We start from the raw sequence: 26,202 nt of genomic DNA on the forward strand, positions 1-26,202 counted from the left end.
CCCCCCTTCCCTGCCTACATGGCTTTCCAGCACACTGCTAAACTTAAGACCCCATTATATTGTAAATGTACCTGTGCTAAAGAAATCCAGATTTTGTTCCTACATGTTTTGATTGTCTGCTGAATCCACGTAGCTGTGTATGCTAATAGAAACAGCAAAACAACAATAATGAAGTGCTACTGACTAGTAACTGTCATTAGGATTCCTGTCTAATTAGTTTTTTTAAAGTAAATTGTTACAGTGGCCAAAGAGTTTTGGGTTTTTTGGTTTTTTTGTTTGTTTTTTTTAATAAAACTGGTGGTTATAAAAGTTAGAATATTCATTTTTCAGATGAAGTAGTTCAAGAATAAAAAGTTTATAGTTATAGCAGGACTAGATGTTAGAAAAAGTAATGGTTGCATAAAGACTTTACAAACCTGTAATTAATTTTCTCTTTTGTTCAGAAATCCGTTATAACTCAAGAAATTATTGCCACAGATGGAGGAAACAGATGTAGTAAGGTTGAATTAGTAGTAACAATTACCACTTCAAAAAATCAGCCCCCACAATGGGAAAGAGGAAGTTATGAAGTTGTACTTCCAGAGAATACTACAAGAGATACACCTATTGTGGTATGTAGGACTGTTGCAGTAGACTGTTCGATTGCTGAAAAGTCTTCTTTGGTTAACAAGAATTTTATATGCCCATGAATTGAAATTTCCACTGATTTGCTATCACTTTCCTCTCCAGAACTATTGACCAGACTTTTCTCTCAGCTAAATTTAAATATTCTCATTTGACTTTAGTAGTGTTGGTCAGATATGAAAACAGAATTTAGCATTCTCAAATAAAATGGTCATATTAAAATAATTTCTTGAAAACAGGGACTCTTCCTCATCATTATTTCATTGTTATATTTGTTGTTCTTTTTTAGTTTTCCTATTTAGGAAAATTATTATCTTATTAGGAATATTCTTAGACTTAATAATTAGACCCACTTCCTGGCGAGAAGTGGGCAGCGGTGTCCCGCAGGGATTGGTGCTTGGTTCAGTACTTTTCAACATGTTTACTAACAATTTGGATGTGGGGGTGAAGAGCTCACTGGCCAAGTTTGCAGATGACACCAAGTTATGGGTGAGCGTGGTCACACTTGAAGATAGGCTGCAGTTACAGGCAGACCTAGACAGGCTAGCAGGTTGGGCGGATCGAAATCTGATGAAGTTCAGTGTTGAGAAATGTAAAGTGCTCTACCTCGGGACGAGCAACCCCCACACGCCTACAGGCTTTGTGGCACCAAACTGACTAGAACCACGAATGAAAGGGACCTGGGGGTAGTAATAGACCACAGTATGAATATGAGCCAGCAGTGCGATGCTGTAGCCAGTAGGGCAAATAATACTCTAGCATGCATCAACCAATGCCTCTCCAGCAAAGCCAAGGAGGTGATTCTTCTGCTCTATCCAGTACTGGTGAGACCGCAGCTGGAGTACTGCATCCAGTTCTGGGCACCACACTTCAACCAGGACATGGACAAGCTTGAGAGAGACCAAAGAAGAGCCACCCATTTGATCAGAGTCTTAAAAGGCGAGCCATACGAGGAAAGGCTGAGGGATCTCGGACTCCTCAGTCTGAGAAAAAGAAGGCTGAGAGGAGACCTGGCAGCAGGTTACTGCTACACTAGGGGAGTACATCAAGGGCTCGGTGAGCAACTGTTCACTGAGGGGAAAACCAGGAGTAATGGCCCCAAACTCCAGGAAGATCGATTCAGGCTCAACATTAGGAAAAACATCTTCACAGTCAGGGTGTCCAGACTGTGGAATAAGCTCCCTCCAGGAGTGGTGCAATCACCTACCCCGGAAATCTTCAAGAGGAGACTGGATGGTCACCTTGCTAGGGTCACCTGACCCCAGTTTTCTTTTCTGCTTGGTGCAGGGAGCTGGACCTGATGATCTTCCAAGGTCCCTTCTGGCCTTACAGTCTATGAATCTAACCTACATATTTTTATATTGACAGGCAGCTTCAGTGTGGTTGCACAGAAGCAGTAACTAGTACAGTTCTGCCAAATAATTGTAAAGTATTTAATGTTTTACTGATGACATGATGTGCAAACAAACCTGCTTGCAGTCTAATAATCGTTGACTGAAATTGACCTGACTGGGTATATAGAGATGCTTTGAAAAATATTTAATTTTGTTCAAATTAAAATGTTGGGGCATAGTTTGTACACAAATAATATATAAAAAATATTTCTGAATCTACAAAACTACCAGTTGTGTAAACATTGTATTTTCAATTGCACAGACAATTAAAGCAACCTCTCCCCTTGGTGATCCCCGTGTGACGTACAATCTGGAAGAGGGACTTGTTCCAGAGACCAACATGCCAGTTCGTTTCTACCTGACTCCGAATAGAGATGATGGGTCAGCTTCAATACTGGTAGCTGAGCCATTAGATTATGAAACAACAAAGAACTTTTTACTGAGGGTTCGGGCACAGAACGTTGCTGCAGTTCCTCTGGCAGCATTCACCACTGTCTATGTCAATGTAACAGGTATATAATATGTTAACAGCAACACTGTAATACACGAATTAAAAGACCATCTAAAAATGTTACAGTTCTCAAGTAAGTTTAATTATATGTTATGAGCTCTACCTTTTGAATATTTTAGATGTCAATGACAATGTGCCTTTCTTCACTTCATCAATTTACGAGGCCTCTGTAACAGAGGGAGCTGATATTGGGACATCTGTTCTTCAAGTCTCTGCCACTGATCTAGACCTTGGTCGGAATGGGGAGGTAAGCACGAAGTTAGACTCTAGATGACACACAATACCTCTCAGAGTTCATCTATACAGCATTTCTAACGTGTCCCAGGAAAGATGCCCCTGAATGCATCCATCCAACCTGCTCCCACTATCACATGTCAAACCTTGAAACGTGGCAGTGACGCTGCCTTGGGGTGTCCTTCTGTGGTGGCTTTCAAGCCCTTGGTCTCCAGCATGCATGAAAACAGCTACAGGAGAAACCCCAGTGGAGCTTCAACACTCTCATTTTGGACTGGGTGCATATGACCTGGAGCTGGTGGGTGGGACATGCTTTAGCCATGCTTTTTTTTTCTGATTAGGCAATTATAGAAAGGTATTGATGGCCAAGGGTTTCAAAAACCTGCTTAAATTTTATGCTTCAGTGTGGGATTCTTTAAAGAGTTCTGACTTTTCCAAATCTGCCAAACAGTCACCCTTTAAATATCAGATCCTTTTCATCTGTCTCAAGATGAACATCCAAGTTTTGACTATTTCTGTCATGGCAGGAAGAGGGTGAAGTCAGGAGTAACCACACATACATGTACTGGAGATCAGTACACTTACAGGCCTGTAATTTTTAACATATTCTTAAGAGTGGGGCTCTGTTGTATAAGTACTGTATGAACATGTAGTAAGAAACTGTCCCTGCCTCAAAGAACCTACAAGATATAAATGGACAAGACAGGGAAACAGTAGGAGAAAAGTAGTAGTATGGTTATTTTATTTATTTTTTTTACTGGATAAGAAATCAAGAGACAAGGAAATTAAGTGATTTGCCCAGTCATGCAGGGAGCCTGCAGTAGAACTAGGAATTGGGCCAAATCTCTGGAGTCTGAGTCCAGCACCTTAGCCACAGGATCGTTCTTTTCTTTCATGGCTGTTTGCTTGCGAAAGGATGGAGTAACCCTCTTCTATTTAATCCTTCAGATCAGTTACTTTCTGTTACACGACCGTAGTGGGGACTATACTTGTTTTCGTTTGGACTCACAGACGGGCTCAATATATACTACTTCAGTATTTGACAGAGAGAAGAAGGGCTCATATCTTTTAGAAATAAAATCTGTAGATGGCTCTGAATCAGCTCGACCTGGAAAACATGGGCAACCAAACTCTGGTAAGAAATAAGCTGAAGTATCAGTGTGGTACATTTGTCTAAAAAAGTTATGTTTGTCTAAAAAAGAAACTGATTTAGCCCCCAGTGTTGTTTTTAAATTCATTTTTATCTAAGGTCATTTGTAAAAGATGTGTTTTATTTTTTTTTTAACTGCTTTCTCACAGCTGAAAGAAATATTTCATATCTTGTGTGAAGAACAGGTAATTTTTCAATTCTAAAACCTAAAAGAAAATTGCAACTTTTTTGATATAGCTGCCAGATCTTAGAGGAATCCTAACTAGCACAACCACACCCACTACTTTTTAACACAGGATGCAAACCTAATTTGGGCAGAGGAACTTTTCAAATCGCTGCATACTGTACTGTCCTCGGTCAGGGTGATAAGGAAGAACCGACCAGAAAATGTTAAGACTTCTTTAAGAAATTACATTATGAATTGACTTGGTTGAGGTTAAACAGAGAGTTAAAGTTGGACTTTCGTGGCTTCAGGACAAAAAGTTATGACTTAAAATTGTACAATTGCCATATTAGGCATCAATTATTCACATGTTATCTGTTTAAGTAAATTGGATATGACATTCATTTGATATCCAAGTGCTTTTGAGTAATGTTGGTATATAAATTGTCCACAACCCTAAGGGTTTGTTTCTGTATTGTCTGCATATTCTTCTTCATCTAATGTGCAGCTAGACAGTTTAAGGAATTGTAGCTGACAGAAGTGGCACAGCTGAGTATTTTAATCTCTTGTTTCTTGTCTCTCCAGACACAGCCTACGTGCGCATTTTTATCAGCGATGTGAATGATAACAAGCCTGTCTTCACTCAGAGTGTCTATGAAGTTAATGTAGATGAAGACCAAGATGTGGGCTCTACTGTCATTATAGTCAGTGCTAATGATGAAGATGAAGGTAGAGTATTGGAATTCCCTATAGCTGCATCTAAAATATTAATGAGTTAATTTCAGCACACTAAGACATATTTAGTGGTGTTAGGAAGGAAAATGTCTTTATGTCTCTGCATTTTTAAACTTCTTTATGTCTGAACTGACAGAGCATGAATGTTACTTCATAACTGGGCTGAGGCATAAACCAAATAACTAAGTTAGGTAATGCATTAGCACAGGATGATGGTGAATAACTTTTCTGCCAGCAGATACAAATTTGTTAAAGACTTATAGATCATTTCTTCTGTTAAAAAATGTGGTGGTAAAAATGTTCTAGTTAACTAAAATGAATCAGAGTTTGTCTAGAAAAGATTAACTTACTCTTTTGGTTCTAACAGCAAAGTTGTATGGTTCCTTTTTTGGTACACTGAGGTATAGTATTGTCACATGAAATGGTTTGGAGACAAAGCAGCATAGGAATTGGTTGTCATAAACAACAACAATTGTTTAAGATCCTAAGGGAAGAAAGGAAGGAGAGCAACAGAATGAAGATAATGGACTTCAGAAAAGCATACTTTAAAAAATCAGGGAACTGGTGGGCAGAATCCCCTGGGATTAGAGGGGAAAAGATGTCCAAAAGAGGTGGCTGCATTTTAAGGAGGCCCTTTTAAGGGTGCAGGTGAAAGCTACCCAGATGCTACAGAAGAATAGGAAGTACAACAGAAGACTAGCCTGCCTAGATAGCCAGTCAATGAGAGAGATTTTGAATCCAGTGCCTGTGGCACCTGTTCTGGTTGGTCTGGGACTGCGCCTCACCTAGTGCCTGCTTTGGCCCACTCAGTCCCTTGTCCAGGGCATGAGCTGCACACAGTGCCCACTTCAGCTGGTTTGGGATGTGCACTGTGTGGGTCCTTGAGTGGCTGCTGCATGTGGTGCAGTCCTGGACCAGCCAGAGTGGGTGCTGGATCTAGTATATGCACATCCGTGGAGGAGCAGGAATGCATGGGCCCTGTCTGGCTCAAGGGGCCAGTCCCGCACCATTCATTTGGCCTGTGGACTGGTCCTGAGCTGCTCATCTGGCCCACAGCACTGAATATGAGCCAACAGTGTGCCTTTGTTGCCAAGAAGGCTAGTGGCGTACTGGGCTGCATTGGTAGGTGTGTTGCCAGTAGGTTCAGGGAAGTGATTCTTCCCCCCTATTCAGCACTGGTGAAGCCACATCTGGAGTACTGTGTTCAATTTTGGGTCCCCCACTACAGAAAGGATGTGGACAAATTGGAGAGAGTCTAGCATAGGGTGACAAAAATGGTGAGGGGGTTGGCGGACATGACTTACGAGGAAAGACTGAGGAAACTTGGCTTATGTAGCCTAGAGAAGAGAATGAGGAGGGATTTAATAGCAGCCTTCAACTACCTGAAGGTTGGTTTGAAAGAGGATGGAGCTAGACCAGGGGTGGGCAAAATACAGCCTGCGGGCCACATCCAGTCCACCAGGCCATTCTATCCAGCCTGTGAGGCCCCCTAAACAATTTAGGAAATGAATTATTATCTGCCTCTGGCTGCCTGACAAAGATGACAAGGCACCAGTAGTAGTAGGACTCAGGGGGAGCCAGTGGCAGGACGTCTCCCTGCTGGCGCAACCTGGCCTGGCCCTGGCCCTGGGCCCCACGCTCCCACCCAGCTGTTGTTGTGCTTCTGTGCATCTGCTTGCCGCCGCTCACCCCCCTACATGTAGCTGCCATTTCCCTGCTTTTGTGCCTGCCGCCCCTGCTTCTCCCACCCCCACCAGCTGATCCAGCAGCACGTGGTTCCTGACTGCATCGCCAGACTGCAGGACTCAGCAGGCGCTGGCCAAGCCCCCGCGATTCTTGGCTGGCTCTGAGAGAGAGTGCGTGTGCATGTGCATCTGTGTGCATGTGCATCTTTGTGTGTGTGTAGGGTAAGTCCCACACCCTCCCCCCACCATATGCATGCATGCCCCCCCCACCACGCTGCCATGCACACCCACACCCCCTCACACACCCCGCTTCTGGCCTAGACTGTTCTCAGTGACAGCAGATGACAGAACAAGGAGCAACAGTCTTTAAGTTGCAGCAAGGGAAGTTTAGGTTAGATATTATGAAGAATTTTCTCACTGGGAGGGTAGTAAAACACTGGAACAGGTTACTCAGAGAGGTGGTGGAAGCTCCATCCTTGGGGGTTTTTAAGACCTGGCTAGACAAAGCTTTGGCTGAGATGATCTAGTTGGGCCTCGTCCTGCTTTGAGCAGGGAGTTGGACTAGATGACCTCGTGAGGTCCCTTCCAACCCTCATTGATTCTATGAGTTTGACACCCCTGAGCTATTCTGTATATAGACTACCATATAATACTTGCATACTAAAAATACAATAGTAAGGTAGGAATTTAAACATATGGGCAGATCAAAATTTGAAATAGAAATAATTTGTTATAGTTACAGTTTTCCCTTGCTTTATGCTGTGCATGCATTCTTGGAACATGATGCATAACTGGAATCCGTAAAAAGGGAACCCACTTTACAATGTAACAACTAGGGATACATTCCAAGACCTCGACTGTACTGAGCCCCAGACCCATTTCTACCACTTTTACAAGGCAATTTTGGTACTCAGCAGCAGACAGTACACGCAAGAACAGGGCACTATCATAATGGCAATGGCAGCTACAGAAACACGTGTTGCAGACAATGAGCAAGGAGCACAGATCCACACAGGAGACTATATTTTGGTGTGTGTCACACCCACAGTACACCTCACAAAGCAGCTGACTGTGGGCTCCCACCACACCGATCGCATAAGAATGAATTTACCTCGCATATAACGAATTTTTGGTATAAAAAGGGTCACCGTGTAAAAGCAAATTTGCACATACAGAACCCACATAAAACGAGGGGAAATCTGTATTAATATTACTTATTAATGATCAAACCTTCAGATAGAAGTGCTGCAAAATAATTGCATATTTTGGTGCGCTTTAAATGAAACTCTGTTTGTGGATTTACAGGAACAAATGCTAAACTAAGGTACCAGATCACAGCTGGAAATATTGGTGGCGTACTTGATGTTGAACCAGAAACAGGAGCCATCTTTATTGCTCAACCACTGGATTATGAAGAAGCTGAAATGTATGAACTACATTTATTGGCCTCTGACGGTAAATGGGAGGATTATGCAATTATCATCATCAATGTAGTGAATAAAAATGATGAGGCCCCAGTTTTCTCTAACAGTGAATACTATGGAAGTATTATTGAAGAACTGGATGGGTTACCAGTCTTTGTACTTCAGGTATTTTATGAACTTCCTTTACTGATATTTTCATAGAGCAACATATTTCTAGCATTATTATTCTAATTGGTTAATTTAAATTTAAATGTTAAATTTAGCTCTTTAAAGAAAGTGTGTTGTAGGTAGATACACATGCAGTTTTATAAAGAAAACAATTATGGTATGGTATATAATATTATCATAAAAAAGTGATAGACTATTATTCCACAGTTCAATTATTTCAATAATCATATGAACGCACAAAATAGATTGCTATAGTGTGAAGTAGCAATATCTATTTTCTACCACCTATCATCAGTCTATTAGGAGCGTATGCTGTACTTTCATTGGCATCTCTTTCAGGACGTAGTAGCAAATGGGATATAATTCAGAAATACGTATTGTATCATTAAACTGTTGCATCCCCTTCATAGGTTGCAGCAAATGATCCTGACAGCAGTGTGGATGGAGGAGATTTGAGGTATTCCTTGCATGGACATGGGGCAGCTGAGGTCTTCGCCATAGATGAAAACACGGGCAGCATTTACTCTCAGAAGATTCTGGACCGAGAAGAGCGAGCACTATGGAGATTTGTTGTGTTGGCAACTGATGAGGGAGGAGAAGGACTTACTGGATTTGCTGATGTAATTATTAATGTATGGGATATAAATGATAATGCCCCCATATTCGTGTGCATGCCTAATGATTGCAATGGGAGTGTCTTTGAAAATTCTCCTGCGAACACGTTGGTCATGGAAATGACAGCCATAGATTTAGATGACCCAAATGTTGGTCTTAATGCAGTTTTGACTTACAGGATAATTGAGAATGCAAAAAATGGGTTTGACATTGATATGTTTAATATCAACCCCAGTACTGGTACAGTCCATGTGGCAGAGGGGATGCTAGACAGAGAGAGGACTGAAAAATACCTTCTTATTGTAGAAGCAAGAGATGGGGAAGGGTTGACAGGAACTGGTACTGCCACCGTATGGGTTGCAGATGTCAATGATCATATACCTAAATTCACTCAAGAGGTCTGGCAGGTGGTGATTCCTGAAAACAGTGCGGTCAACTCAGAAGTTATGGAATTATCTGCTGTAGATGCAGACACTGGGGAAAATGCTCACTTAACATTCAGCATCATTGCGGGAGATCCAGATCAGAAGTTTTACATTGAAAATGCTAAAGAAGATCAGCGCGCAGCTATCCGTTTGAAGAAGCACTTGGATTATGAGAAACCTCACGAAAGGTGGTTTAACCTCACTATTAAAGTGGAAGATCTTGATTTTTCCAGCATCGCAACTTGCCTAATTGAGGTTGAAGACTGTAATGATCACAGTCCAGTATTCGGTTCTCAGTTTGTTCATACAAGCCCTTTCTTTGAAAACATACCTGTAGGTACTCCAGTCACTGTGGTGAAAGCCACAGATGAGGATTCTGGTGTGAATGGGAATATTATATATTCTATTAGATCAGATTCAGATCCTTTGAGTCAATTTGCAGTTGATCAACAGGGTTATGTGACTGTGGCAAATGCACTGGACCGTGAAGTTATTCAGCAATACCATTTAATTATACAGGCTTCAGATCAAGGGATTCCTGCCCAAACTGGAAGTGTTACAATCCTGATTAACTTGCTTGATATTAATGACAATGGGCCATGTTTTGAAGCACCCTACATGCCTGTGGTTTGGGAAAATATGTTGGGGCCTCAGGTAGTATATATGAACCATACCTCAAAGCTTCTTCATGCTTTTGATCCAGACAGTGATGAAAATGGACCACCTTTTACTTTTTCACTGCCACTAAGTTATCAGAATTCTTTGGATTTTTCACTTACTGACAACAGAAATAACACAGCCACCATCAAGGCTCTGAGGTCTTTTGACAGAGAAAAGCAGAAAGTATTTCATCTGCCAGTAATTATAGCGGATAGTGGGACTCCATCTATGAGTGCTACAAACACACTGACCATAACAGTTGGTGATGAGAACGACAACAGCCATGCAGCAGGCCATAAGGAAGTCTTTGTCTACACACATAGAGGTAGGTGCTGTTCAGATATGCAGCCAGATGGGTGGAGAATGTAAAATTTGGCTTGCTATTAATTTAGTTTCTTTGTTTTGAATATTTTGTGTTTTGCACAGTTATCAGTTACTAAGGCCCTAAATCTACAGATAAACAAAATGATTTGGTGGGTTGAATGTATGGGCCAAAGTGTGAAAAGCATCATTTTCTGTGAAGGAACAATTGGCATCTACAACCAATACAAATCTTATGTTTTTAATGTGTATGCTTTTTACCTGCTTAAAAGCTATAAAATTATATATAACAACTTTTTTTTAATGCTCAGGATTCTCAGAAATGATTTATTTTTATTTAAGTTTTCAGCAAAAGATTCTCCTGGGACTGGATCAGGAGTGGAAATAAAGGAAAGTTGGAATAAAAACATTAGGCAATGTTAATCTTAAACTTTACTATAGCTTTTACTATGTATTTCAGCAATTACATTGTATTTTTTCTACTGAATAACACTTGTTTGTTTGCTGTTTTCTGATAGCATATGAAATTAGAGGAGGGTGTGTAGTGATTTCTTCAGTCCAGTCCAAGAAAACCTGGCTCAGGTCAAACTGAAAAGAATTATGTCAGTTAAAAGCAAATCATTTTGCCTTTGAATGAATTATTTCATTTCCCCCAATATTTTCACCCAAACGTGAAAATGTGCTTAATTTGACCTTAATTTTACAAACAGGTTTGATGTCCCCTAAATCTGCAAGTTTACTATTCACCAAAAATGTTTTGCCTAGTTCTGTTTGAAATGAGGGTGAAAAGCAGCTGAAAGTTAAGTAGGGCTTGCCTGGATAAACTCTGACTCCAGACCTGAATTTAAAGAAGTTTGTATATTTTTCGCCATACGGTGGCTGTGGACAATTTGTGCAGAATAAGTTGTACAAACAACATTAAAGCTAATGTACAGCCTCATCCTGGTGCTGTTCTCTGTTAGCTCTTCTTCCTCTCTGCTAGAGCAGCCAGTCGGCTGTCTTGTTACTTTAGCCACAGGGAACCAAAAATAGATGCAAGAAATGATGCAGTAAGAGGCGTTATTGTCCATGCCCTTTCCTCTGAAATCATACGCTTGGACTCTTGTTCAGAGAAGGTGCAGTATAAGAGTTGCTATGATGGTGCTGTACCATGAGAAACTCCTCCTTGTACTGGGTTGCTTTGTACTGGTTTAAGTCTAGATTACACTAGTGCAGTGATTCTCAACCAGTATGCCATGAAGTCCTTTGAAGGTACTATAGGAAGTGTAAGGAGATAAGCAGATACAGGCAGATAAAGGCAGGCTCAGGCTTTGGGTGTGAGGTGGGGTTGAAGCTGTCCCTGTTCAGCTGCCCTGTCCCTACTGCCTGCCACCTCTGTAAGGAGGAAACTCCTGTAAAAAATGAATTTTGTTTTTGAAATGGAGTGCTTTTCAGTTCACAAAAGTTATGGAAGGGTGCTTTGAATCTGATGAGTGGTGTCTTGAGTCTAAAATTGTTGGGAACCTCTGCACTAGTGATACAGTATGAAATAGCTGCCTCCTATTAGAATTTCTGAATCTTTAGATTCTGGTTTAGCCCATTTTTGGGTCTGAAAATCAGTTCATAAGTGTATTCTTCTTCTTTTCTTGTTGCTTTTTGTGCAATATTTCTGGTCTTTGCCTAGCTTTCACATATGTTTGTAGGAGAAATCAGACTACAGGCAGTACACTATTTCAAGAGGCTTGGTTCATAACCTTCACCAGAATCTAACAGGAATATGAAAATGATAAATGTAGTAATGAATGCAGTGGAATTTAAAACCCTTTGAAAAACAAAAATTAAATGCAGATTTATTATAATTTATCTCAACAGGAAAATGGTCAACAACAGAGCTTGGGGAAGTGTTTGCACCAGATCAGGATGACTGGGACAATAAAACATTTCTCTCTGAAGGAAAAATGCTCAAGTGAGGACTGTATTTGTGTCAAACTGAGTAATATTTAATGTTTATGCTTCTGTAATTATTTTACTCACCATGCGATTTCTCTATGTTATCTGCATAAAGCCAGGATTATCACACATAACGAGCAATGTGCTGCCTGAATATGCTTTTTCATTTTAACTTGGGTAACTAGATTAGAAGGAATTTATGTATTCAGTATTTTTCCTCATCCCAAATAATATAGGGCCACACAATGCTATTGATTTTTAAGCAGAGCTTCCCATCAGTTTTCTGTGTATTTAAAGATGTGTTCAATTTTAGAAAAAATACTAAAATAAGGTCCATTTTTGAGAGCCTGCCTCCACTTATTATAGTCACATTCTATTTGGGCACACATGGGAAAGAGAAAAATAATGCAGCCAATCATAAGTGAAAGTGATTGTGCTGCTCTTCCAGAGCAAAATTCACCACTTCATTAGCAGACATGGCTCTGTTCAACTCGGGTTATGTGTACAGTGAATACTGGCAGTATATTATGGTACAGTGTATAGAGTAGTGTAGAGAGAACGTATTGGTTATAGAGCACCTTCATAACCACAGAATACTACCGCCTTCATCATGTTTCACGGGCATGTCACAGTAGTTCCCATTTGAAGCTTCTCTGCAGTACACACCAATGGGGCCAGTTAGGTTCAGTGTGGTGTTTGCTCTAGTACATTTCTGAGGTTGATTTTTAATTCCAAATGGATCAGTTGACAACAGAGCCTGCATAGCAGCCTTCTAGGGCTTGTGCAGCATGTATACTGAAAAAGACCTACTTCAGAGAGTACATGCAAAATGTTTCTAATATGATTCATTAGGGTTTTTTTTCTTGATTCTTCTGGGGTTTACTTCTAGGTCTTTCAGGTTAAATCAAAAGACTGGCTCTCTGGTAATGGTGGATAATGCTCCTCAGGGGACATATGACTTCAAAGTCAGAGTTTCAGATGGAGTCTGGCCTGATGTTGTATCTACAATACAGATCCATGTCAAAGAGTTGGAAAATGAAGCCATATACAATTCAGCCACTGTACGTCTGGCAGGTCAGTTTGCTTTTCAGGAAGAGGTTGACTGGCGCTATATTTGGGTATTAATGTAGGACAGATACACCTGCAGTTCTACCTGGTAGGTGAGTTGAGAGAGTAACCAGTGTCTTTAGGTGTTTCATTTTGGTATATTTATGAATCCCAAGTGCAGATGTCACAGCAGAGGAGTTTATAAAGAGAGATGAGCATGGGAAGAATAAACATGACCAGTTTCAGGAGCTACTGGCAGAAATCTTCTCAGCTCAACCTAGTGATATCAATATCTTCAGTGTGATGAACATTGACAGGCGACACACAGACTTGAGATTTGCAGTTCGTGGCAGCTCTTCATATTACAGACCAGAGAAATTGCATGGTGATATTGCAGCATTTAAAAACAAGGTATGTGCTCCAGGTTTACTTCAGCAAACTTAACATTATGGTGTTTTTTGCAGATATACAATGAATATCCAAGGGTCATTTACAGTGACACAACCATACTATGGAGGAGCATGCCAGGTCTACTGATTTACTTTTTGCTCAAGTGAAAACCTATTATACAAAATTTTGTCCTTTTTTATTTGAATTTGCTTTCTTTCCTGTGCACCTTTTTACATAATATTTCATTTTAATAGGTATTCTACTTTTGAGTTGCAAGAAGGCAATCCTTGCTTTCAGATCTTATCATTTTAGTTGGCATTAGTTGCCTCTATCCTTATGAAATGTATTATTATTAAGTATAATTATCACAGGAGTGCCTGAGGCCAACTGAGGTAGGTTAGATGCTATAGAAGCATTTACCTTATTGACTTGAATCTAAGACGACCCCCCACTAATTAAATTCTCTACAGGGAAAATGTATACATTTATTATAATTTTCCTTGTATAGAATTTAATTATTGGATGATTGTCTTAAATTTACGCCCTCCCTCCCCCACTACTGCAGGCCGTAATGGGGTAGGCAGTAAGGAGGCAGGTGTAGGAGGGAGCAGTGGTGGACAGGCAGTAGAGGGGCAGGTGATAGGGGGCAGGCAGTGTGGAGACAGTGGGGCAGGCATGCAATTTGTCCTTTGCCGCCTGTGTTCCCCCTTACCCCCCACAGCTTCAGGCCCCCAAAGTCTCTACCCCTCACCTGCCCTTCCACCCACATCCCCCCATACCTCTGCTATGGTGCTGGTAGGCTCCATCCCTGCTGCAGCCCAGAGTGCTGAGCATGGCACCAGCCAAGCCTTGTAGCGGTGGGGAGGTGCCAACACTGCTGCTACAGGACTGGGCTGGGGCTGTGCTCCATGCTTTCTGCTCCAGGTTGCAGCAACTACCTTATTTACTCAAATCCATGACAAGGTGGTCCCCTCATTTAATGTGCAGGGTGGGGAAAATGTCTCTGTGGATTTGAATTCATGCAGAGGGTTGGGGGAGCAGATGACCACTGCAGCTCCAACTGGCCCTGACTTGGTCAAAGCTACAGCCTCTGCCTACCCACCATTGCTACTTGTTTTCTGGCTCCAGGTTTGGCCTTGCTCCAGCCTGGCACATGGAGTACATGGTTGCTTTGGCCCCAGCCCAGCCATGCAGCAACCTTAGCTGGAGCCAAAGCTGCTGCCACCATAACCAGTGCTGTACAGCTGCATTGTGGCTGGAGCTACCATGTGCTCTGTAGCCTAGGCTGGAGTAGGGCTAAAGCTGGAGTCAGAGGGTAATCAGCAGTGAGGAAGCAGAGGCTGCAGGGGGAAGAAGGGGTAGTGGGTGTGGGGGAGCAGAGGCAGTGGTGGGCAGGAGGAGGAAGGGGGACAGGCCCTGGAGTGGAGACCAGTGAAGTGGGCCATGTGTGTGTCGTGGGGGAAGATGCCAGGGGCGTGGGTGCTGGGGCACTCTGACACCAGGAGAGGAGATAAATGGGGGGAAGTGGCAGGGGGGGAGGAAGCAGGTGCAGGGGGGAAAGGGTCAGGGGTCAGGCATTTGATTCCCATGCTGGCTGTCCCCCTACAGCCTGCCTGCCACTCTGCAGTGTGTGTGTATGTGGGGTGGGGGATAAAACTTAACACCATCCTCCAATCATTAGATGTTATACATGAAAAATTTATGGAAAACATACATTTTTCCTGTATAGAGTCCAAATATTAGGGCATCATTTTAAAGTCAGAGTTGCTTTGGATTCAGGTAAATACAGTAATAAACCATGCTAGAAAAAGCTTGTGGCCTGAAAGACAAGATATATCAGGATGGATAAAATAGCTAGGGTGGGAGAAAAGGTGGGCATAACTTTTCTGAAAATACAGGATCATAGGAACGTAGGGCTAGATGGGAAGGTCAAGTCTAGTCCTCTATTTGAGGCAGAATTATCCCTGACCAAACCATCCAAGAGCAGATTGAAGATTTCAGGGCTGGAGGTTCCACAATTTCTCTAGGTAGTTTGTTCCAATGCTTGACTACCTTCATAGCCAGAAATTTCTTCCTAATCTCCACCTAAACTTCTGCTGCAGTTTGAGGCCATTGCTCCTAATCCTGTCCCTACAAAGCTCATCTCCATCCCTTTTATAATTTCCTTTTAGGCATTTGAAGACTGTTATCAAATCCCCGTTCGGTCTTCTCTTCCCCAAGTGGGTTTTCAGCCATTCCTCATTACGTCTTGCTTCCCAGGCCTCTAATCAATCACTTTTATCACTCTGGGCTCTTTCTGATCTGTTCACATCTTTCTTGAAGTGAGGGACCCAAAACTGAACACAGTTTTCCAGGTGAGGCCTCATCTGTATTGAATGGAGTGGAAGTCATTTCCCTTGATTTGTGAGTGACACTTGTATTGATACTGCCCTATGTGGTCTCACCTTTTTTGCAACAAGAGCACACTGTTGGCTCATTCAGCATCTTTCTTTGCAGTACAGCAGACTAGCTACTCATTCCAGTCTGTATTTGTGCATACACTTATTCCATTCCAAGTGCCAGACTATGCACTTGTTCTTGTTGAATCTCATCTTCATAGTTTCATAGTTGGTAGGGTTGGAAGGAACCTGAGCAGGTCATCGAGTCCGACCCCCTGCCATGGCAGGAAAGAGTACTGGGGTCAAACGACTCCAACAAGGTGTACATCTAGCCTCCTCTTAAAGACCCCCAGGGTAGGAGCCAGCACCACTTCTCTTGGAAGTTGGTTCCAGATCCTAGCCGCCCTGACCGTGACATAGCGCCTCCTGATATCTAACCTAAACCTACCCTCTGCTAGCTTGTGACTGTTATTCCTGGTCACTCCTGGCAGTGCTCGGGGGAACAGGGACTTCCCCAGTGCCTGCTGGTCCCCTCTAACTAGTTTGTAACAGGCCACTAGATCCCCCCTCAGCCTTCTCTTGTGGAGGCTGAACAGGTTTAGGTCCCGTAGCCTCTCCTTGTAGGGCCTGCCCTGCTGCCCCCTGATCATGTGAGTCTGCATGAATCTGATTGATTGCAGACCATTTCTCCAGTTTATCTAGGTCATTCTGAATCTTGATGGGTTGTGTACAATTCTTAGCCAATCAGAACCAGAAGTCACAGCTTGTTCCTTGCCTACCCATTATCAGACTGCAAAATACATATGGTATCTTTTTTTATTTGTCCATTAGACAGTCACATGGGTTTTTAGAATACTCAGTGGCCAAAGTTATAATACCAGAGGGGCAGAAACTGTTTTTGCAAAATTGCAACGTCCTTTTGCTTATGTATGAAGCTATTTTGATAACAATGTAGAAAGTTGCAGAAATATCAAATAGACTGCTCCATATTGCACAGCAGTGTGATCCATCGAAGTGAGAACAAATGGACCCTTTTTGGGTTACATCTTATAATTAAGAAATAGTATTCTATTAATTTTCTCTCCCACCTTCCAAAATTAGTGACAGGTCTTGTTAGTAATCATGACTTTCTTTACTTATAGAATGTAAAACATGAGTAGAAAATGCCTCTCTCATTTTGTGTGCAAGAGTTTCCGTTAACTACCCATACAGAACATTGATAGAAACTCTGAAATTATTATTAATTTAAAATTTTAATAAAGAAATGGTTATTTGTTAGTCCCCTTTGGATAGGACTTTATCATAACTGTTTTTAGCAAGCAACAAAAATCAGCCATCCCAATAATGCAAAGGAACCAAGATTGTTTATATGTCCCATCTTTTTCTGCAAGACTACTACAAAGCTGTCTAAATCTGTAGTACAGAATCCTCACTAGTGGTTGATAGATGTTGACAGCATGGCCCACAACTGCATTGACAGGATGCATCCTGTCACTGTGTAGTATAATTCTTGCTCTTGGGGATCTCTTTTTCAATACATGCCACTATATTTAGAAACATATCAAATAGGTGGTTATAAAGGCCAAAGGTCTTAATGGAATGGTGGATTGGAGTGAAGGCAATAGCGAAATGAAAAGAGAATGCTGTTTTTGTTTTTGACTTCTAGGGTTTATTTTACTTTTTTTCTCATAGATTTTATAACTCAAAATAACAGCTTATTAAATACACACAGTTGCTTGGATCCAAGTCTAGTTTTGTCTTAGTTTTATCCCTGTTTTATGCTGCTGTTAAAGCAGACTGAGGCCCTTAATATCATATGGTGATGGTTTAGTTCTAAGAAATATTGCTACGCTTAATGTTTTCAAACCCTGAATAGATAATATAATTTCCTTTATTTGATAAGTCATTTCAGCTGCTTATGAAATCTAGGCTGTTAGACAATTTTCAAGAACAATTTTCAAGAAATTAAAGTATTCCATAAAGTATTAAAATTAATGGATTCCATAAAGTTTATGATTGCATAATTTTTTCAGAAACAAAGGAATAAATGAAAACAGTCCAGTAGGACCAGGCAATGATTTATTAACTGCATTTTCCTTAGATTCAATCGGCTTTAAAAGTGAACGTTTCACAGATCAATATAGATGAATGCAGGAAGACAGACTGCAGTGGGAGCAATGGTTGTACAAACTACTTCATCGTGAGTGACACCCCAACTGTCGTGGATGCTGGAAGTGTGTCATTTGTCTCTGTAACAGCCAACATCAGCACAGTTTGTACCTGTTCAGCTAGAGACCAACTTCATCAGTCCTGTGCTTCCTACCCCCAGAGCCCATGTCTCAATGGTGGGACATGTATTGACACACTGAATGGGTACAGGTGAGAACATTTGTATTACAGTTTTTCGTACTTTATTTTTCTTTTTTAAATGTGAAATGGGGTTGTGACCGCTGGGTTTCGAATAGCCACTCTTGGGCAGCTTTCACTCTGGTGGTAGACGTCAAGCTCCTTACGGACTTGCGTTGTTGCCTGAGTAGATGTCTTCCTCCCAAGTCTCCAACCCCGTACTCGCCTGCCACAACTTGTTGTTCCTCAGTGTGTGGGGTTGTTCGCTGAGTAAGCTCGGTGGCCCATAGTTCACCTGGCGGTCACTCATGGGGCTCCATCACCCCTACACCCTGGCCCTACGCCTCCTTCAGTGGTGCATTCGTCTGTCAGCTTTTTCCCCCCTTACGGGGTAATACCTTCCGATGTAATGTTTGGGCGTCCGTAGCCTATTGCCACGCTCACCCGTATGGGCCTGCCCCTAGGCCCCCTTCGCCTTCGCCCCTCCTTCAGGGAATGTACCGAAAGAAAGGAACAGTAAACCCTCCGAGACTTCCCTACAGCCTTGCTCCTCGGGGAATCCGCACCCTTCCCCTATGTCCATTCATCCAGGGTAACTAAATACTCAACAAAAAAATACAGGGCAACCCAACACTCCCTGTTCCCTTTCTATCATTCTCTGGACTCTAACTGTGTGGGTTACTGTCTTCCTGGCTCGTTGCCTTCGGTATTCCCTCTTGTCAGCTCATCAATCCAGTTGGGGTCCGGCGGCGATACCTGCCCCGACTGCAAACCCTCTCCGGCTCGCCTGGGGTCTTCTTCCCCCTGACGTGGCTTCCTTCATGCCCTGTCATCCCCGCAGTCCCACCTGGGGTCATCTGTATCTCCTGGTGCCGCTCCAGCGATGCTTCTGGCCAGCGTGCCTGTTGCTCCTCTGCTGTCCTGTGAGGGCTCCTGCCGGGGTGCTCCTCCCAGTCCCATCAACATCTGTCCCTGCTTGCCTGGCTCCATGGGTCCCATGGGGAGAGTCCCTTCTGTTGCTGGTGACGGCTGCAGCTCCTTCCCTGTGCCATCCACCCCCTCCGCGGCATCGGCCGCCATTTTTATCCCTGCCAGCTGGCATCTGATGCTGATGTCACCGGCCGGCCGTAATTGAATAAAAAGGCGGCTGATGAGCCGCACGGGCTCTTCTTTCCGCCCCTCACATACCGTGCCCCGAGCTGCTGGTAAGTATCTCCCATTACTTTGTCTCCTGGGACAGGGGTTAACAAGGTACAGGCCTAGAAAAAGAAAGCCTTTAGCTCCAGTGTATTCCTGCAGCTGGATGTGCTGGTTAGCTGGCCAGTGCTTCCCAGCCTTGGGAGCACAACAGAGTCTTGAAGGGCTCTGATGCACTCCTGCACCTAGAGCACTTAATAGCTGACTGATGCTCCCAGTCATGGGGACACGCCAGAGCCTTGAAGGGCTCCAATATACTCCCATGGCTGGGAGTGCCAATCAGCTGATCAGTGCTGGCCCCGTGTTCAAGTTAAGGTGCAATGGGAACCAGTCACAAAGTTATAATTATTTATATAATAACTTTGTGGTTTTATTCCCTGTTTTACCATGCTGTTAATTGAATGAATGTGCAGCTGGGATACTATTTAAGACATGATTAACTGGTTAATCATGTCTTAAGCTTAGTGTCTGTCAGGGGCCTCAGTGTAAAAGGAAAAAGCGGTTTTCCAGTTTTTCTCTAAGAATGTAATACTAATGTAGGAAATATCTAGGAAAAATATGGGAAGCTGCTTAAGCCAGGAGTAGAGGGAGTACCGGGAATATGCTCAGTTAGAAACCTTCTGGGCTAGAACATCAGCGGATGTAAATCAGTGTAGTTCACCTGCCTTCAGTTAAATGTCAGTTTACACCGATGTTATATGAGTATTTGGAGCGATCTGGTGTGGAACGCTTCATGTTCCTAACGAGCCGGTAGCTCTTTGCTCTTGTTGTATGTTTCTGACTGTTCACATGCAGTATCATAAAGCTTCCAGAAATATATCTTTTTAGTTTTGTTTGGGATAATGGAACAAATAATCACTTTGTACTTCTCAAGGTATTTTAATAAGCATCTTGAACTATGGTAAGGCTTGAACTTAAATACAAAGCTTCATCATGCTTCACTGTTACCACTCTAAAGCTCTGTACCACATCAACCAGTGCTCTGTAGTCTCAAAGATAAGCTGAATATGAGAGTGTTTTGATTTTGGCAATTATTTTTTTTTTGCTGTAGTCTTTTTCTAATTTGCTCTTTCAGATGTCGTTGTCCTGTTTCATTTCATGGACCTGAATGCCAGCAGACTAAGCTCAGTTTCCATGGAAATGGATATGCATGGTTTCGTCCCATCCAGCCTTGTTTTGAGAGCTTACTATCCCTAGAGTTTATTACTGAGGTTCCAGATGGACTTTTATTGTACAGTGGTCCTTTATCGGATCCAGAGCCTGAGAATACAGAAAATTTCATTGCAATAGGTACTGATTCTCTGCAATTGTGTACAAAACTAAATACTTTTTAGGGAATTGAAGTAATGATTCTCTAAGAATTGATATTCCATGGACGATATAGTACCTATAGTGTGAATTTTTAACTTCAGTCTGAGTTAATAGAAAGCTTAACTCCCAAGTTTAGGCATAGATCTTGTCTCCTGGGTGCAAGACGTTAGAAAAATGAGAAGAAGTCTCTTGAAGGGTTCTCAGGCAGTATGTTTTTCTTTGACATTGTGGGTATTTTTATAGCCTGCACTTAATGGCTTCAAGCCCATTCACAGAGCTAAAGAAACCAGTGCAAACAAAACAGGCATATTTATAAAAAGAAATCCCACAAGGAAATAATGTAGTGGAATAACGGAGACAGGTATTACTTGTTTAAAATAGTCTTAGTTGCTTGTCATTCTTATGGGGTTTGAAAACAGAAATCCACCTATTAACATTCTTTCAGTTTTCAGGGCATTTTTGCAACATATTTTCTTTGACAGACTACGATTTAAGATGGATGAATTCAGTCCCAGTGCAGCATCATAACAGAACCTGCGCATACGTATAATTTACTGTTTTGAAGTTACATATAACTTTAATGTACTAAAACCTGCATGTGTCTATATAAATAATAATAGTGTTTAATTTAGAATATATATAGTGACAGTATCTTAGTAAGAAATACATTTTAGTGGTCACTTTGAATCTGATTAAAGGAAGAAAAATATTTTTGGCAGTATAATTTCTCTGCAAAATCCAGGTAGCAGATTCGATTTGAAAGTAATTAGCATAGAAATTGCATTTATAAATACAGAAGACCAGTAGGCAGTCCTCCCACATAATATGTGCCATAGAATTTAACCCCATAATTTTTGCACTTAGCCCACTAGCTTCTAGCTAACAATAACCATTGAACTAATAAATTCACGATATAGGTCTCATTATCTTTATCAACAGTGGGAAAATATTTGCAGCTGGATTTAAAAGACATAGTTTTATCCTTGTCTTTTTAGAACTTTCCATTGGTAACCCCATTTTAAAAATGAACCATGGTTCAGGCACAGTGATGTTGCAGTTCCCAAGTCACGTGAATGTGACAGACAAAAAGTGGCATCATCTTGAAGTCCGAACTAATGGCCAGGTCAGTTGCTTGTTTTCCACATTATGGCTTTCCAGCTTTCAGTTAGCATTTGCATATACTATAAACTTCACGTTTGTCTACCTTGTAAACTTTCACAAATTAGAGTCAGAGCACGATCATGGTAAGTCAGTGCACAAAGTGGATGGAATTGCATGCATAGTTCTTGCCTTTTGAAGGAGGGGGTAGACTCATAAAGTCACTGGGTTGCAAAGGGCTTTGAGTTATCTGATCCAACCCCCTACACAAAGGCCGAGTTTTCATTTGTAAATGTAGCATTTTTAGGAGTAGTTCTGTTTTGTTTGACCATTGGTAACATGGAACAGAAAATGTCCAAATCTTTATTCATGTGATGCCCTGTAGAGAGAGGAAAGCTAAAAATTCGGCCCAACATGTGAACACATTCAGTTGGAGTATACTGCGGCGCTTGGCTCTGCAGCATGGTAGTGACCTTCTGTTTTGGCACAGGATGTTCAATTCACATTGGATCACTGCAGCGCAGCGACTGTTTCGGAGATGGAAGGAGTTGGTAAACGGTTGTCGACTGAAGATCGCACAAATTGTGAGGTTGCTGGTTTGATTCCCCAAGGAGGAAGGTAAGGGTACATTTCTGGAGACTTAGTTACATTATTTTTAAATTAATGTCTTTGAATGTCTTATCTGGCAAGATGATGATTGAGAAAAAGTCTTTGCATTTCTGTAATGATGTTCATCCTGAGGACCTCAAAGTTCTGTATAAGCATAATCTGCCCCAGAGTGGTTTTGTGAGGGTAAGTGAGCTGCCTGAGGTCATGGAATAAGTTTATGGTAGATCCAGGAGTAGAACCAGACCCTCCTGAATCTCTGTACTGAGTTTTCACCACAGGAGGATTCTTTTCACTTGACAGACACTTGTCAATAAGCAAGCAATTAGTACTTACTCCTGCAAACTGTACTCACAGAATTAGTTCTGTTACTTTAATGAGAACAGGATGGGACACCCAATTATGTTTTATTTGTTCAGTTCTGTAAAACTTAGATACACAGTTATAAATAACAAACACTAGAAGCCAGATTCATCTCTGAGTTATCTGTGTAAATCTGGAGTAATTCCACTGTGTTCAGTAAGGTTACTTTAGGGATGTGAATCTAGAATAACTTCAAACAGTTTGTTCTGTAATCTGATTTCTAGATTGTAACATATGCCCCTTGCTTGTTCACACATGGTTTTAGCTCTCAGTAAAGTAGTTCACATGGCAAAGCTCTGGCTGACAATCCCACACTTAATTTCCAGGGTTAGGTTGATGCTATTGTCTTAGTGAATTTACACTAGCCAAGAATATGGTCCTTTTCTATATTCTTGTACAAAGTTTTCCATTCCTCAGATAATTCTTTGGAATCTGCTGTATTTGGTACTTACTTTCCCTATACCAAAGTGTTCATATGGTAAGGTAAATTCATCATAATGTTTATCATGCATCTTATTGTTTGAAGGTATTTGAGTGCAAACCAAGTTCTTCAGTTGGGAGGTGTCAAAGAATCAATTCCATACTCCTATCCCCAATTACAACACAAGCATTTCATAGGCTGTCTGCAAAATTTCATTTTGGATACTCGGGTAAGACAAGTGTTACAATTTTTGCATTAGTGAGGATGCATTTTGTGTGGGTTTTTAGTTTAAAGAATCTTATATGGGAACTGATTTTTGTCAAGATAGATTATGGTTCTGGTTAGTAATGGGACTGGTAGTACAGAATATCTGTTTCCAGTGAGTTGCTCCTGCATCTGTTTATATTGGGATTTTTTCAGTGGTGGTTGTATTTTTCACCAGAAATATTTGTGTATGGGATGTCATTGGACTAGAATAGCAAATAGAGAAAAAATAATACTGAGACTAAGTTCTTACCTCATGTCTATTACTGCTGTGTCTTCAGAAGTTTATCATTGATGCTTGAATAAGCTATAACCACCACAAATTGCTAAATAAGTAATAATTTTGCTTTGCAATACTATGAAAATGTACAAGGTATAAGTTATATTTGCTACTGTGTATAAAACAATGGCGTATACAACCTGAGGGTTTAATTGGCATCTCTGAACCTAGTTCTAGGGCAGCCATCTTGCTGAAATGTGGTATCTTTTGTATTTCTTTAACAATGCTGGAGCCCAGTGGAAATTGGTAGCAGCCAGTTTCCAGTATGCTTTAATATTGATTGAACAGTTAGAAAAACTTTAAAAAACCCACATTGTTGCTAAAGATAAGCACATGCAGCTTCCATTAAGGTAAATAAGCACTCTTTATTTTTGCTATTAAATGTCAGAATCATCTCTGTCTGCACAAGACAATAGTAACATGGATCAGGATGATTACTATCAAAAGTGTTCTTTACTTGGTAGTAGATATATTGTATATATTATATATACAATATAATATTATATATATTGTGAGGCAGAAATGATGCCATTGCTTATCTCCTTCTCCATGTACTTGGGATACTGCCCTCCAAGGTGACATTCCACAATTCCCCTTACTCCCACTTGAGGAATTTCTGAATGTTAATGATATATTTGTCCCTGCACCAGCTGCCAGCATTATATAGAATATTAGTTTTCCTTTACCTTCAGAGCGAGCATATCCAAATGCAGAATGTAATGATGAATATTTTTAAAAATAAAAGCTGTATTAAAATGTTAAAAGTTGCATCTAAAAAATCTGGCTTAAAACTAACAAAAAAACCCAACAAACAACCGAGAATGTGGACAGCAAACATGTATGCACTAATGTAAGTAATTTTTACACTTGTGTAAGCAAGGAGCAGACTGATGTAAATCCTTGCACCAGGATAACCTCACTTGATTTGGTATAGAGTTACACCAGCAAGAATCATGGGTAGAACTGCACTGATATACATTTATATTAGCCTAAGTGTTGTGTGCAAAGATGTAGCTTGGCTGTCCTCCATCTAGGGTGGCAGTGGCAGCCTGGCCAGTACTACAGGGGCTGCTTTTTCTACCCTCACCCTAAGTCTGGTCCCAGGGCTGGTGCCTGGTCAACCTCCCCTAGTTATACTACTGGTTGTTTGTCCATAACTGACCCTGGCATAGGCACTGCTTACTGCAAATAGACAATTTACCATCTTCCCTGGTACCTAGCAGTGGTACACAATAAGAGCAGCTTCCACTGGACAAGAGAAGCTGCTAATGTGAAGTGTGTCCAAGCTCAGTTAGGCTGTTTAGACGCGTGGTATAGGTATAAGTGTTACCACTTGGGCATAAAATCATAAAGTTTAACTTGATTAAATGAAATCCCAATATCCTGTGATTTTTCTCTTAAAGGTATATGACCTTGAATCTCCTGCAGAGTCCCTGAATAGCTCCCCTGGTTGCACATTAACAGATGGGAGCTGTGAGACCCTGGGCACCTCTTCCTGCGGTGTTCATGGGAGATGCCTTGGTGAATGGGGCTCATTTAGTTGTCATTGTTTGCCAGGTTATTATGGCTACCGATGTAATAAAGGTGAGGGATTTATTTCTGTTACATTCTTCATGGCTGTGATGAGAAGCGCTTTGCAATCCAATATGCTTTGAATGGATGAGCATTGACAAACAGTTGAAAGGGGGGTGGGAGTCACTATGATTCAGGTGAGTCCATTGTAAGTTTTTGTCTGTCTACTCTGTTATGCTGTAAGTGGAAAATGACACGGCAACTACCTGTTTCATTCAGGAAAAAAATATTGCAGTTTAGGTCCATTTAGTGCAAAATAGAAGCAGACAGATGCAGCAGTTAAAATAAATCAGCTGTTACAGGGACACAGGTAGTGAGTCTTCTTCCCTGCCCCACACTTAAAAGTAGCACAATTGTCAGTCAACATCCTATTTTCATAATTAATGATACTTCCTTAGCCGACTTCTTAGGGCAACGTTCTAATTTGCTGTTGGGCATTTTTGATAATCCCAGCCTTTGTTTTAATTTCTCTTTGAAATAAGGCTCACTGAGTACCAGATTTGCCTTATTCAGTGTCTTGGAAGGACTGAGTTTGATCGTTGTCCTGAAACAGGACCACAAGGAGGAGTTCAGTGAACTGTTGGAGTGAAATGAACACAAGTAAAAGGCATTTCCTTTATACTGCTGTAACTCGGGCAGTACTCGAAGAGGTACCCCCTCTCCAGTCGAAGGGATCGAAGCAGGTGCACAAGCGCTGTGGGAGCTGTAGGGGCTCTCCTCCCCCTATAGAGCAGAGCCAGACCACCAATGGGGACTTAACCATATACTTTTTAATACTGGGAACAGAACAGGCATAAATCAGAGGGTATAGTGGACACTACAATGCCCCAAGGGGGCAGGATTCAACAAAGGTTAGACACTTACAGTCATTGACAAAAAACAGGGTTAACA

The 26,202-nt window shown here is 41.5% G+C and overlaps 1 protein-coding gene across 6 annotated transcripts in view; it reads left to right on the forward strand.

Annotated features, from left to right (window-relative positions):
• Positions 1–26,202, forward strand: part of LOC109289542 (neural-cadherin-like) — a 98,970-nt gene that overhangs the window by 35,552 nt on the left and 37,216 nt on the right. For all 6 annotated transcript variants that reach the window (XR_002095396.1, XR_002095397.1, XM_019505615.1 and 3 more), the window contains exons 11-26: positions 444–611; positions 2,281–2,530; positions 2,649–2,776; positions 3,712–3,898; positions 4,662–4,805; positions 7,802–8,085; positions 8,499–10,113; positions 11,961–12,054; positions 12,928–13,112; positions 13,267–13,496; positions 17,955–18,232; positions 20,472–20,686; positions 21,703–21,830; positions 22,296–22,423; positions 23,301–23,424; positions 25,143–25,323. Coding sequence is in view for 4 of the 6 variants with exons in the window: in XM_019505615.1 (XP_019361160.1) it covers positions 444–611; positions 2,281–2,530; positions 2,649–2,776; positions 3,712–3,898; positions 4,662–4,805; positions 7,802–8,085; positions 8,499–10,113; positions 11,961–12,054; positions 12,928–13,112; positions 13,267–13,496; positions 17,955–18,232; positions 20,472–20,686; positions 21,703–21,830; positions 22,296–22,423; positions 23,301–23,424; positions 25,143–25,323 (4,339 nt within the window). In the remaining 2 variants the exon portion in view is untranslated. The remainder of the gene's footprint in view (positions 1–443; positions 612–2,280; positions 2,531–2,648; positions 2,777–3,711; positions 3,899–4,661; positions 4,806–7,801; positions 8,086–8,498; positions 10,114–11,960; positions 12,055–12,927; positions 13,113–13,266; positions 13,497–17,954; positions 18,233–20,471; positions 20,687–21,702; positions 21,831–22,295; positions 22,424–23,300; positions 23,425–25,142; positions 25,324–26,202) is intronic.

The sequence above is a fragment of the Gavialis gangeticus genome, unplaced genomic scaffold, assembly GCF_001723915.1.
Source record: "Gavialis gangeticus isolate Ggan-Ray unplaced genomic scaffold, GavGan_comp1, whole genome shotgun sequence".
In the NCBI taxonomy this organism is placed as follows: Eukaryota; Metazoa; Chordata; order Crocodylia; family Gavialidae; genus Gavialis; species Gavialis gangeticus.